Source organism: Ambystoma mexicanum, chromosome 9 (genome assembly GCF_040938575.1).
Source record: "Ambystoma mexicanum isolate Mex_15411 chromosome 9, UKY_AmexF1_1, whole genome shotgun sequence".
Lineage (NCBI taxonomy): Eukaryota > Metazoa > Chordata > Amphibia > Caudata > Ambystomatidae > Ambystoma > Ambystoma mexicanum.
This window is the reverse complement of record NC_090931.1, coordinates 449,149,634-449,164,711: the sequence shown is the minus strand read 5'-3', so window position 1 is coordinate 449,164,711 and position 15,078 is coordinate 449,149,634. Positions and strand designations below refer to the sequence as shown.

Below are 15,078 nucleotides of genomic sequence, written 5' to 3'. Positions count from 1 at the left end.
AGACACAGGATATGAGAGACCTTACACATTGATCCTTAAGATTAGAATCTCAAGTGACCTAGAAAGGAGAGACCAGAACATCTGCAAACCTTGCACCAAGAATCAGAACCTCAACTCTACCAAATTAAAAACATTAGAACCCGTAATGTACCATATGCAGGGGATTTCAGACTCTAGGGCCCAGGAATATATTATCAAAACCCCTTCAAAGTAAGTCATGAGAACTAAACCTCTAATGACAGAGGATCGGAACCTATGCATAGGAGTGTGTGTCATTAGAGTGTGTTGTAGAAGCATGTGTTGTAGATGTATGCGTCATTTGTGTATATGTATATTTAGTTATTGTAGATTTATTTTTGAAAATATTCTGTGTATTATTTTAATTGCTATTTTCTGAAGGAATTATTCTTTTGTATATTATAATTTAAGTTTATTATGTAGTAATCTTGTTCTACAAAAATATGTTATACTTTCTTTTAACATGTATTATAGGTGTGCATTTAATGTACTTTTAATTGATTTGACGTTTTTACTTGTGAAATTATTGATGGTAATATTGTATGCTTGTAAGTGTGTGGGTGAGTCAAGGTTACCATGGTATTTGATTTAAATAAAATAGTTTTTTTTAAAATGTATTACTGAAGTTCATTATGTTGCTACCTTAACTTTATGATTTCTGATGTCTGTAGACTAAGATTTTGTTGGTTCAACCTTTAACTATTTTGTAAAAAAAATACTTTTCAAGTAATTTCAACATTATTTTTACAGATACATGATTATTGATTCTGAGTGTTTCTTGTAATAGTCTGTGTTGTAAGAACATTTAAGTGTATGTGGCATAAAATCATGTTGTTCAACAATGTATAGCATAAGTATATGTGTTGTAGCACCATGTGTTGTACGAGTGTGAGTTCTAGGAGCATGTGTTGTTGGAGTGCATGTTAAAGCATTGCGTGTCATTAGTGCGTCATAAAAGTGTGTGCCGTAGGAGCGTGTGTTGTAGGAGCATGTGTCATAGGATTATGTGTCTTAGGTGCATGTGTTGAGGGTGCATGTGTCCTAGGTGCATGTGTCATAGGTGCATGTTTACTAGTTGCACGTGAAAGTATGTGTCGTACGTCCCCATGTTATGTGTGGTAGGGGCATATGTAGTTGGTGCGCATATCATAGGCACATGTATCATAGGAGTGTGAATTGTGGGAGCACTTGTTATAGCAGTGTGTGTTGTAGGAGCAGATGTCCTAGCAGCACATTCATTGGAATGTGTGTAATCATAGTGTGTGTCATAAGAGTGTGTGTGGTAGAAGCATGTGCTGTAGAAGAATGTCATAGGAACTTATGTCATAGGAGAATATGTCACATGTGTATGGGCCCTAGATTCATATGAGAGCATGTGTCGTGCATCCACATGTAATGTGTAGTAGCAGCACATGTAGTCGGAGTATGTGTTGTAAGTGTGTGTGTAATAGGACTATCTGTTATAAGATCACGGTTGTAGGGGCACAAGTCATAAGAGCATGGGTGTGTAGTAGGCGCATGTCTTGTATCTGCACGTCATAGTAGCAGATGTTGTAGTGAGTGTGTGTCATAAAAATGCATCATAAGAGTTTGTAGTAAGCATGCATCATAAGAGAGTATGTCGTAATTGCGTGTGGGGTGGGGGCATATGTGGTAAGAGCATGTGTCGTACATCCACATGTTATGTGTAGTAGATGTGTGTGTATTAGCTTATTATAGGAACATATATTTTAGGATTGTGTGTTGTAGGAGCATGTGTTATAGCAGCGTGTGTCATAGGAGCACATGTCGTAGGACTGTGTGTTATTAGAGTGTGTGTCATAAGAGTGTGTGTGGTAGGAGCATGTGTGGTAGGAGTATGTGTGGTAGGAATGTATGCAGTAGATGCTTGTGTCATTAGTGCATGCGTTAGAGGTGCATGTGTCTTAAGTGCATGTGAGAACATGTGTTGTACGTCCACCTTATATGTGCAGTAGGCAAATGTGTAGTAGGTGTGCGTGTCATACGAGTGTGTGTCATTAGAGTGTGTGTTGTAAGATTGTGCAGTAAGTGTGTGTCATAAGGGTGTGTGTGGTAGGAACGTGTGTCGTAGAAACATGTATCGTAGGAGCATGTATCTTAGATGCATGTGTCATAGGTGCATGTGCCCTACATGCATGTGAGAGCACATGTCGTACATCCACTTGTTATGTGCGGTAGGCGAATGTGTAGTAAGCGTGTGTGTCATAGGCACATGTATGATAGGGGTGTGTGCTGTAAGAGCGATTGTTTTAGCAGAATGTGTCATAAGACCATGTGTCATAGGACTAGGTTTTATGGAAGTGTGCGTCATTAAAGTGTGTGTTGTAAGAGTGTGCAGTAAGTGTGTGTCATAAGAATGTGTGGTAGGGACATGTGTCATAGGAGAATGTGTCGTACATGCATGTGCTCTAGGTGCATGTGAGATGATGTGTGGTACATCCACATGTAATGTGTTGTAGGCACAGGTGTAGTAGGAGTATGTGTTTTAAGAGTGTGTGTCGTAGGACCATCTGTTGTAGGATAATGTGTCGTACATGCATGTGCTCTGGGTGCATGTGAGATGACGTCCCATACATCCACATGTAATGTGTTGTAGGCACAGGTGTAGTAGGAGTATGTGTTGTAAGAGTGTGTGTCATAGGACCATCATTTGAAGGAGTGCTTATCGTAGTAGCACACGTTGTAGGAGCATGTGTGTGTAGTAGGAACACGTGCAACAGCTGCATGTGTCATAGGAGAACAGTGTGTAGGAGTGTGTTTGTAGGAGTGTGTGTCATAAGAATGTGCCATAAGAGTGTATGGAAAGTGTGCATCATAAGAGTATGCATCGTGAGAGTGTGTGTCGTAAAAGTGTGTGTGGCTGGGGCATGTGTTGTAAGAGCATGTGTCGTACATCCACATGTTATATGTAGTATATCCATGTGTAGTAGCGTATTATAGGAACATGTATTTTAGGAGTGTGTGTTGTAGGAGCAGGTTATAGTAGTGCATGTTATAGGAGCACATATCGTAAGAGTGTGTGTCATAAAGGTGTGTGTCGTGAGAGTGTGTGGCATGAGAGTATGTGTCATAGGAAGCCGGTGTAGTAGGAGCGTGTGTGGTAGGAGCATGTGTGATGGGAGCATGTGTGGTAAGAGTGTGTGTGGAAGGAGCGTGTGTGGTCGGTGCATAAGTGTCGTAGGTGCATGCATCACAATTGCATGCGTCGTAGGTGGATGTGTCTTAGGTGCGAGGGATGGAGAAATCTAGAGATGGTAGTGGTCATGAATGTTTTGAAGATTATGAAAGCTTGCAAATAAATGACTTTTTTTAGCCTAAGGTATCATCCTCTTGCCTTCTTTTGCATCAACGCTTGTTATATTACCCCTGGCTAACACGGAACAAGCAAACCTATCTATGTATATACCCTGAAGATTCTCTTGAATAGAGAATCTATATATACAAGAACTTGTAATACAGTATCATTCATTTTTCATTAACCTTCCATCTGAAAGTGCACTCTTACATGCCACTAATAATGTAGTGCAAACAATTTTACTTTTTCAAAGACGCATTAATATGCGTGCCATCCTTCTCCATTTACCTACCTGCTTAGACTTACCAAAGCTCAATTTGTTTGGGGAGAAACCGGAAACCCTCCATTTCCGTATCGGTGTGCTTTCAAGTTGAAAGGTTGATGAATATCCTGCGATATAACTGTGTGTTTGTTGCAACAACAGCATATCAGGGCTGGCAGGCTAACTCAGGGGCAACGCGTTTGTCTTCGAAGCAAGACAACACAGAGCAATGCAAGTTCGAATTCCAGTCCCATGTCTCCGGTACGGCATCAAATGCCGAGATAAATCATCATATGCCACGCAATTGCAATATTTTAATTCCCAGTTACTGCTAACATTCAGCTGGCTAGTACCATCACATATCCATGTGCAGCGTAGTGCGCTCTGATGCTGCCATCGTATGCCTGCACTTGCACTTACACTCTCACACATAGGCACACACGACCACATGTTCTCACACACTGGGCCTCATTATGACCCTGGCGGCCACGGTATGAACGGTGCCGGTAAGGTACCAGCACCATTCATACCGGGCCGACACATTACGAGTTTGCTCGCGGGTGGCGGTATGCACGTCTGGTCTGGCCAGATGTACAGACGGGCACCCGCAAGCAGACCAGGATTGCAACAACTGACCCATCATTAACGGGTCCGTTGTTAGCATCCTCCCCATTCCCATTGAGTCCTATGTGGGCTCAATGGGAATGGGGACGTACCAGGTCCGGGTTCCGAAAATGTGAATTACCGGCCCGCAAAAGTCAGAATGGCCCGGTAATTCCCTTTTTTTCAGTACCCAGACACGAGTTTGGAGCGACCTATGCCGGTAATGACGGCATGGCTACCTCCATACTCGTAATGAGGCCCACTGTGCTAAAGGAGGCTGTGGATGGAACAGATGACTCCCTCTCCCTTTGTCATAATTCACGGGTAGCCACACTACCATCGAGTGATGGGCTGGCAGCGTCATTTGGGGGAGGCCAGTGGACACAGCTGTGACTCCCCTGTGACCCCTGCCACTGCTTGCAACCCCTGCTGAAGGATTGCAAAGGCAGGAATCCTCTGTGCTTCCTGGTTTCTGTTCTTGTGCGCGGGAGCCAAGAGGAGTTCAGAAGCAGGATCCGCACTGTTGTTGTCTTTGAGGTAAGTGAAAGGAAAATGTAATGTGTTATGTGTATGTTGTATGTATGTATGTTCGCATGTGTGTATGGGCGAGTATGTAAAGGATGGGTGGTTGGGTGCGTTTGCATGAGTAAGTGAATGCTGTATGAATTCTGTGTGAATATGTGTTTGAATGTGCGAGTGAATGCTGTGCAAATGCCGTTTGAATGCTCAAATGTGTTTGAATGACCAAGTAAAGGATGTGTGAATGCTGCTTGAATGCGTAAATATGTGTTTGAAGAAGCAAGTACATTCTGTGTGGATGCAGTTTGAATGAACGTATGTGTTTTTGAATGAGTACGTAAATGCTGTTTGAAAGCTATTTGAATGAGTGAATGTGTGTTTAAATGAATAAATGATGTATGAATGCTTTTTTAGATGAATGTTGTGTGAATGCTGCATGAATGTGTTTTTGAATTAGTGAACGCATGTGTGTGAGCTTGTGTTGGGTGTGTGCCAGCCTGGGAGGTTGATTTGGGTGGAGGGGAGGATGTAGAATGGGAGACGAGAGGCGAGCAGGAGAGATTTTTTACTGGGCATTGACGATACTGTATCATAGATGTCCAGTAAAAAATGGCATGCCACAGTCAGAAATGGCTAGACTGATAGCATGAAAATGCATTCCAGTCACGTAATAACATTCATCATGTTTGCATCAAAAAGCATGATATAGCTAGCATAATAAGTGTACAAAAATTGCCACACTTACTACACCCAATTTCCAGAAAGCCACGTAATAACATGTATCATGCTTGCTTTAAAATCATGATAAAGCAAGAATGATGAGTATTATTATGTGGCTAGACTGGCATTTTCATGCAATCAGGCTATGCATTTCTTAATATGGCATGACATTTACTACTGGTCACCTATGACAGAGTTTCATAGATGGGCAGTAAAAAATGTCATACCATAGTAAGAAATGTTTAGACTTAGTACATCAAAATGGCAGTCTATGCACTTAATAACACTTATCATGCTTACTTTAAAAGCATTAAAAAACAAGGATGACAAGTGTTATTAAGTGTTAAGTATACATTTTGATGCAATCAGTCTAGCCATTTCTTACTGTTGCATGCCATTTTTACTGCCCACCTATGACAGAGCTTCATAGATGTGCAGTAAAAAGGTCACAGTAAGAAATTGCTATACTCAGTACACCAAAATGCCAGTCTAGACACTTATCATGCTTGCTTTAAAAGCATGATAAAGCAAGCATGATGAGTGTTATTACGTGGCCAGATTGGCATTATGATTCAATTTATGTATCCTTTTTCTACTATGGTATGACATTTTTTTACTGGGCTTTTATCACAGTGGTCCATTAAAAAATATCATGCCACAGTAAGAAATGGCTAGACTTAGTACACTAAAAATAGGTGCAGCCAGTGTGAAAATGTTTTTATACTGGAATATATTGTGGGAAAGAGATCACTGGAATGTGTTGGGGAAATGCTCCTGTGCACTGTGTGTGACTTGCATGTATTGGATTTTTTCATGAATTACCCTACGAAACCAATTGCAAACTATCTGGCTTTTTAACAAATGTTCACAGACAGTGTGCTGTATAATGATCCATTTTAACCTATCATTAAAAACATGTTCTCGAGGGGAGAACCCCCTAGACCATTTTGGTTGGTTCAGGATCCCTCCCTACACTCGGCCACTCTTGCAAATGTGTGGTATATATTTACACACCACCAATTAAAACATTCACCAGCGGCCCGCGGCAGTGTGAAAACAAATAAAGTCGATTCTTAGAAGCTGCTTTATTTCGGGAAATCACACCATGAAGTATTAACTTTGTACCATATTCGCAAAGGCAAGACTGAAGAGTAGTATGTCTGTATATGCCAGATAGACTGGATGCTCCAGACAAGGAGATACATATTTTAGAGTTGACTTGTCTGTTTTGTTTTTCTGACGTCTATCCTTTTGTGCAAAATTACTCCAAGTTTTGAAGTTGCTGTGGCCTAGATTTTCCCATATCCAAGTAAAATAGCTAGTATTATATCAAATTTAATGTAGAGCACTTCATCCCTGACTCCTGATGCCTCCTGCTTTTAAGAGCTGTAAAAATAGGTGTTATTAGTGGGAAATGCAATATACTTTGTGTATCAACCTTAGAAGAATGCAATACTGATTCAGCCCTGCTGAAATGTGAACATGTAAAGTGTAGACTGGCACTCCTTTTCCTCCACCTACCTCCTTCACACCCCCTATGGTGCTCTCTGTCTCTCCCATCTTCTTTAACTGATAGTCTATCTCTTACCCTATCCCTCTATCTAAGTCTGGAAGGAAGAAGTTCAAAAGGGACATCCTGGTCTCCAACCCAGGCCTCCCTATCGCTGACACCTACACCAGTGCTTCCTCCAGGCAGACTCTCACTGACATCCTCTTTGTTGTCCCCTCTCCAGACCTATGGACTCTTCATATGATCTCTGTTCTTTCTCCATTGTCCTCCTCACCCATTAACGGTGGCACTAGGTGGGTCCTTTTGGCCCCCTTACACTCCTCCAAGACCATCATTAATGTCTATCTGAACGGCACATCTTGGTTCAGGGCCCTCAGCCCAATCTCCTCTTTTTTGATAGGCATTTCCCACGTCTTATCAACTGCCTCCCTTCTCCTGCTACTCCTTCCACCACCTCATTGGCACCCTCATCTTCTTCCTCTGCCCACCATCGTGTCCCTCTACGACCTCAGCAGGGTGTACCTCAAACCTGTACCCCTCCACGGAAGTCTTTCAAATGAGGCAACCTAATCCACGTAGCTACTCTCAACTCTCGTTATGCTGTCAAACACTCCTCTGACATCTGTCAAATCCTTAAGGAACTCGACCTAGATGTCCTTGCTCTCACTGACACATGGTTTACAGCCAGTTCTGCCACGAGTTTTGACACTCTCCTCCCTGTGGGCTACAAGATCCTCTCCGAACCCAGAACCAACTGTCCTGTGCGTGGAGTAGCCCTGATCTCTCCAGAGTGCGTCCCAGGCTCTGCCATACCTTTGCAAGCGTACTCCTCCTTTAAATGCCTTGTCTGCTGGCTCCCCATCTCTCCTGGCTTCTCGCTAACCGTGGCCACCATCTAGAGGCCAACTGGCCAGGTCGCCCTCTTCCTCTTTGAATAGGCCAACACCTCCTCTTTTCTCCTTGCCTCTAATTCTCAACATCTCCTCCGAGATCTCAACATCCACCTGGATGCTTCTTATCCCTCCTCTGGGCTTTTCCACAACCTCTGTGACACTCTCACACTCTCCATTCTGCCCTCTGGCCGAAACACTCTGCCAGACATACTTTGAATGTTGTCATCACCTCAGACATCCCCCTCGCTAACCCTCTCACCACTCCTCTCTCTTGGGCTGATCACGTTCTACTCTCCTCTCATCTGAAACTCTCTATCCCTCAGGCAAAGACCCCCCAAGCACTCTCCCCAGCACTGCCACCTACCTTCTTGGTCATTCGGCCCATGAAACGTGTGTCAGTGGATGCCTTTGACTCTACTTTCTCTGCTCCTCCTACTCCTGCGGCTGATTCACACCCTGACACTGCCCTTTCTAATCTGCATCTTTCTATTTCCAACACCATGGACATCCTTGCCCCTGTCATGAGAATCCGGCTGAAGCCTACAATCCAAGTGCAACTCTTGGCACGATTCCGACCTAACCGTCCTGAAATGCAAGTGCTGGGTGGCTGAGAGGAAGTGGAGGACTTCGGGCGCATCCTCTGACAAACTGGCCAGCCTCCTGCTCCAAAGGCAATACACACTCTCTGTCCTCTCCAAAAAGAGAGCACAAACACAAGCCTGTGTCTCTGCAACCTTTAACAACAAGGCCAAACTCTTTAAAATCTGCAAGGAATTGGCCAATCTTGTTGCAGTCTCTACCTCTGATGTTCCCTCCCAGACACTCTGTACGGCTCTCACCTCTCACTTCTCTGCTAAAACTCAGGACATCCTGTCCTCTATCTCTTCTTCCTCTCCCTCCTCCTCTCTCATCCCCTCTTTGGCCATCTCTCCCTCTCCTCCTTTCTCCTTTTTCTCTCTGACAACACCTGTCAAGGTTTCTAGACAAGTCTTATCTATGAAAGTGTCATCCAAAGAGTTGCCCCACGGCTCCTCAGAACCATTGAGGACCATATTGACACCCTTGCTCCAGCCTTGGCTGATTTCTTCAATCACGCTTTTGCCACTGAAACTTTCCCCTCTCCCCTTAAGAACTCCCTTGTGCACCCCTCCTCAAGAAGCCGTCTGCCGATCCTACCTGCCCGGCAAACTATCAGCCAATCTCCATCACCCCTTTCCTGGGCAAACTCTTGGAAAAGCTGGCCATCTTCCAGCTTACTCTCCTCACTGAATCTGTTGGTTGTCTCCATGACCATCATTCAGGCTTCAGAGCTTCATAGCTGCCAGAGCTGCCAGAGGCAAGGAAACTGCTCTCCTGAACACCTGTGAAGATCTACTCTCTAACCTTGATTCCAGCATTCCGTCTGTCCTCATCCTCCTTGATCTTTCCTCTGCTTTCAACACGGTCAACCATGCAATCCTGATCAATCGATTCCATGAGAACCTCGGCATTACAAATCAGGCCCTGGAGTGGCTGACCTCCTTCCTCTTGGACCACCCCTCCCAGGTCCAACTTGGTCCATTTCTCTCTGCCACCTCTCTCTCTACCTGTGGCGTTCCCCATGGCTGTATGCTCTCACCCTGGTTTTTCAACCTCTACTTGGCCCCTTTGGCCCATCTGATCTCTACCTTCTCCTCTAACTTTCAGTGTTATGCTAATGACACTCAGCTTTCCTTCAGGCTACCCTAAGCCTCCTCTCCTCTCTCGCTCATTCCTGACTCTCTATCCACGATTCAAGATTGGTGCACCTCCAACAATCTCTGTCTTAATGCCAGTAAGACAGAGATTCTTCTCATTGGGACCCCTGCCCCTGCTTTCCCTCTCTCACGCTGGCCGCCCGGCTTGGGCCCTCTTCCTTCGCCTTCCTGTGGGTCATCTTCGACTCCACCCTCTCTTTTTCTCCTCACATCTCAGACGTCTCTAAGAAGTCCCACTACCAGCTTTACCTCCTCCTTTCTCACATTCCCCCAGAAGCTCACTGTCTCCAGAGCCCTGGTTCTCTCTAGGCTGGACTACTGCAACACCCTCTTTCTCAATATGCCTTCCTCTACTTTCCGGCATCTGCAACTAATCCAGAACAGCACTGCGAGATTAACCTTGGCCACAAGCCCATCTCCAGCCCTGAAATCTCTCCACTGGCTCCCGGTGGCTGCAAGGATCAAGTCCAAGACCCTTTGCATTGCATTTGAGAAACTAATCCGAAGATCACATACTGATGTGCACTAAAAGCTTGGGGGAAAAATACATCGTTTTGACCCAGACATCATATTATAATAATGTCTTCCTTTACGTAGGGGTACCACCATGAATGTATGTGATTCCAGTCACCCTGATCATTGTGTTGTTATATAATTGAATACAATGACCCCCTCCATGGCATGTCAAGGCAACAATCTAGTGAAAATGTGCTTGGTATCTTAAAGGTGTTGTCTGCTTTGGTATTTTATGACATGTAAGCTTTCTTATGTTTTTACACCTGTCAGTCACTTCAGGTGATGGCATTGGAGTTAATTGTCATTCCATGTATTGTCCCTGCCCTTAAGTATCCGCATATTGGTTTTTTCAAATATCAATTCAATTTCAATTCATACGCTTTATTTCGACAGTAAAAGTCATAAAATCAACACTGCATAAATACATCATAAACACTATACACACCAAAATACCATACAATAACACAATCACTCATCATTTCAACGTGGCTAAAACAATTAAAAGGGCAAGGGCATTGCACAAGGTCACAGAATTCATTTAAACAATATTTGCTAAGAGTGGCTGTACTGGCTCGTTAGGCTTCTTCAAATGAACTCTCTATGCCCATCTTAAATAACTACTGGTTCCAAAGATAGCTAAACATCAGGAGATCCCAAGCACTTGGCCATAGCTTCGCCTAGTGTCCTACAGCCACGATTTAAACAGAGCGGCTTCAGGAAACGTTTCCTCAAAGACTTGGTCCCCGGACAAAGCAATAGACAATGTGAAGGATCTTCAACAGGATCATCAGAAAGGATGCAGGTTGAAGGGAGGGCATTATTCCATGTATGTAGGAGTGCGGCTGTGGGCAAAATCCCAAGATGAAACTTTAGGTATGCAACCGTTTCCCTCCTGGAAGTGACATCATCCAAGTACTCTTCACCGCCGCCCTGTCACTCAAAGCTTTATCAGATTGTAAAACATATCCGTAAAATCATTTAAACAACAGATATATCGTACATCAATAAAAACAGTTAACGCTATGGTCCCTCTCGTATCAGGTTTGAAAACACAGTGCTTGCACAACACACTGCGCTATAATGGACCAGAAACACACTGCGCTACTACCAAGTGGCATAATAAAAGGACACTGCAAGACCGCCAGTCCATTGCAGGGCAGCACACTACACTACCAAAAGAGTAGTGAGATCAGCAGAACTCTTCACTACCGTGGACTCTGGGACCAGCATCACCCTGCATTACCATCCAACTAGAAGACCTGCGATTCTGAACACTATCATGGACCAGCAACGTTGGCAGCACACTCCAAGTAGGGTTTTACACTTTCCGTGTGCCAGGGGCTGACTGTTCCGATTACTGATGCCCACACTGCCAGTCGCTCGCTTAAGTAATATGTCACGCACATATCCAAGTAGGGTGTGTGGTGCACTGCTATCCAGTGCATGCGATCAATTATTCTAGAAGATCATATGACTGCTAATGAATGCCTCAAGGAGTCAGCAGCATCACTGCAAATGATCCACATGGCCGCAGGACGTTACGCCGCCATCATGTCCCATTGGTGGCAGTGTATTACACTGCCATTTTCACCAGTTGCCTAGTAGTCTCCTGCCTCACTGTTTGCATCAGCGGCACGTCACTCGACCAGCACAGGCATTGGGTAATGGGCTGAGAGTCCGCCGCATAAACAGGGAAGCACAGGACTGAGCGATGCATTGTAAACAGGGGTCAAGTCCTAAAAATTAAAATGGGGGGACTCATCAACAAACTCAATGGGATGTGACGTCGCCAGAAATTAGCATATCAAGGTGAAATATTCACATTTCATTCAATTGGCTTTGCATAACCACCCAAATTGAATAGGACGAATGGCATTTGCCTTTCATGGAATCATCAAACACACAAAACCAAGAGCATTACACACACCCTCATCGTTCAGTGACGAGTCGGCAGCCCGCGGCACTAAGCGCAACGCACTCAGTAGACCACTGCGTTGTCATCGAGTACGGCTGCACCAAACACTACAGCATTGCATAGAACCGCAAGCAGTAGGATGCCGGAGCACAGTAAGACTGCCAACAAACAAAGCATAGGTTCATACTGTATTTTTCAATTCACACAACTAAATGCGCTTATATTAATACACAAAAAGTGGCACTTACCTTACAGAAGAAGATGGAGGTAAGGGGCCGTTGCAATCTTGTATGGTCGGGTCATCCACACAGCTGGTGTTGGTCCCAACACGTAGCACTGCGACTTTACCATCTTCGGGAGGGCACCGGAACTGGTTTCCCGTCATGGCTAAGGTCATATAGTATCCAAATGTTGAAAGCTGGCTGTACCGGCTGATCCTTTCGTCGTTGACAGTAACTGAGGCTGCAAAGGGAACACAGAAGCCCCATGAGGTACAGGCATGAACACACTGAGGACAAGACTTGGAAAAGTGCCCGTTGTCAATCCCTCTGCTACACACCTTCTGCAGGTTTGCCCTGGCATACAATGCATTACTCGTGGCTCTGAAATGGAGGTGAACTTCCAGGGGTGGCCACGGGGTGGCACTATGGCTCGAGTGGTTTAGCTGAAATTACCTTTTGTACTTTCACATTTCAGATACACGTTTTGTTTCCAAGCTTTTTCAAACCCACCACAGCATTGATGGTGTTTGCCAGGGGAGTTGCTAGGTCTGTAAAAGACCCGGGGCTACGCTGATGTCGGAACTGTTGGGACTGGGGGCTAGCTAGTCTTTTGGCTGTAGCTTCTGAGATTCTATCCGGGGCTACAACCAAAAGATCAGGGGCTATAGCCCCCTTAGCCCCTCCCTAGCAACGCCCCTGGTGTTTGCTAAACATGCTCGATGCCCCTCTGACAAGGATGTCATACTTGACTGCACTGATGATCCCTCATAAAGGCGATTGTCTACATCCTTGATACCTGTCTGTCTTGGGTTGAGAAAGCTATGCATAAAATAGCACTGTTGTATAAGACAAAGATCACTTTCTGGAGCAAAAAGGACATGTTTGATAGAATTTGAATTGTCACAATACACTGCCCCCGGCTTTGAACCTCCAGAGACGGCTACTGAGTGGGGCTATGGCACGCGTGGCTTAGCTAAAATGGCCTATTCTTCTCTCTATGTTGACCTGAAAATGCAAAGTTCTCTTCAGAATTAGGTTTATTGCACCACTGTTATGCCGCACCTTGGGTGAAGAAGTATGAAATTGATATGGGCAGTCTTCATCACTCCTGGCCTGACACTTCCTCATCACAGTCATTACTTTTGCAATGGTTCTTTGGGCAGCTAGTAAAACGATTTATGTTATCTTACTTTTTTTTTAAATAAAACCCTCCTGCTACTGAGAGAGGTTATGCAGGCACTTCTTTTGCCCACAATTATCCTGTTAACAACACGCATGACGTGATGCCGCCCAAAATGTTGAGAGGGCAGTGGAGAGTTTCATGACTGTGATGAGAAACAGCAGAACTAGGATAATGACTATGCATAATTAATGGGGGCATTACCTCCATGCCCACTTCCTAACCCCAATCATTAAGATGCCCCAAAGCATGGTGAGTATCAGCCATGCAATCCCAAAAGACCAGAAGTAGTGGTGTATGTGTCGGTGTGACCAGGGGTGTTGCTAGGTCTGGAAAAGACCTGGGGCTAGGCTAATGCCGGAACTGTCGGGACTGGGGTCTAGCTAGCTTTTTGGTTGTAGCTCCTGAGATCCTATCCGGGGCTGCAACCAAAAGACCAGGGGCCATAGCCCCTTAAGCCCCCCCTAGCAACGCCTCTGGCTGTGACATTCATAGTAGAGTACTGCGCCAGGGGAAAACATGCACACGTAGATACCTCTGTAAAAGTGATAAGGAGGTAAGAGCTGGAAGAGGAATCTCGTGGCTCTAGTGTGACGGAACGACCAATAGGGGGCATCTCAAGGTCATAAAGGATGGAAGTATGGTGCGCATATTTGGCAATAAAAATGGGGGGGTCTTCCCCATTACAACAATCTTTGTCAACTGGGCATAACTGCAGTTTTAATTAAAGACACCTTTTGGACGCAGCATCCAAAATACAAACAGTAAGATTAAAATCAGGTTTGGGACGGTCTCATTATTTTTTTTTTATTTTTTTTTTTATTCAAACCGTTGTTTTATTAGTTCGATCAACAAACTTTTACAACTTTTTTTAAAAAATATACTTAAAATATATTTTCTTCTTATTGAACATTTAAAACACTTTTTTTCTATTTACTAGTTTTTCATGTACTACAACCCAATGGTTCAGTCTATTAAAGTTCAGTTCTAATATTACATTTTCAACATATATAAGCAATTCATTAATTGTGCATCGTTAAAAATCCCTATATTTCCATATTATTGCTAGATCTTCATACAACAAACATTCATGACAAAATGTAATGCGAAAAAAATTCATGCATAGGCTTAGAGAGCTGGTATAAATAAGGTGTAAGGTTACACAGAAGCTGCATTGATTTCAAAAATTCCCAAAATAAAGAGATGATATGCAGTTACAGTGCTAATAGCATCAGCAATGCGCTTGCCCATTATTCATTTGAAATAACTTCTCCAATTCATTGTCTATAGCCTTTAAAAGTCGACATAGGGCTAAAATAAAACTTGTTCGAGTCCCCCACATACAGGCAAGCCATAGCCATTCCCTTGATGCATCAGTTGATACACAGTAAGGTGTAATTGTTAATATGCGTGCTGACTCAAAGTGTGGACAGAATAAAACCATGTGCTTCAGGGTTTCCAGGGTCGCACTATCCTTACACAGTCTACACCCTAAACCCGCTAGTTGTTTCCAGTATGGGCTCCAGGCATATATTCGCTCCAAGGTATGGAATTGATTCAATTTAAAGCGAAAATAGATTTCCCTGGCTTTGCTACAGGGGAATTGAATTATGTAAGGTTTATGCGGCCGTCTAGACGAACAAAAACGAGCTGCCTCCTTGTAGCCCTT

At 44.0% G+C, this 15,078-nt stretch overlaps 1 protein-coding gene across 1 annotated transcript in view; it reads right to left on the bottom strand.

The window, feature by feature from the left end:
- The window catches only part of UPK3B (uroplakin 3B), a 185,165-nt gene that overhangs the window by 81,364 nt on the left and 88,723 nt on the right, over window positions 1-15,078 (bottom strand). Inside the window, exon 3 of the mRNA XM_069614955.1 lies at window positions 12,257-12,470. Coding sequence (XP_069471056.1) covers window positions 12,257-12,470 — 214 coding nt within the window. The remainder of the gene's footprint in view (window positions 1-12,256; window positions 12,471-15,078) is intronic.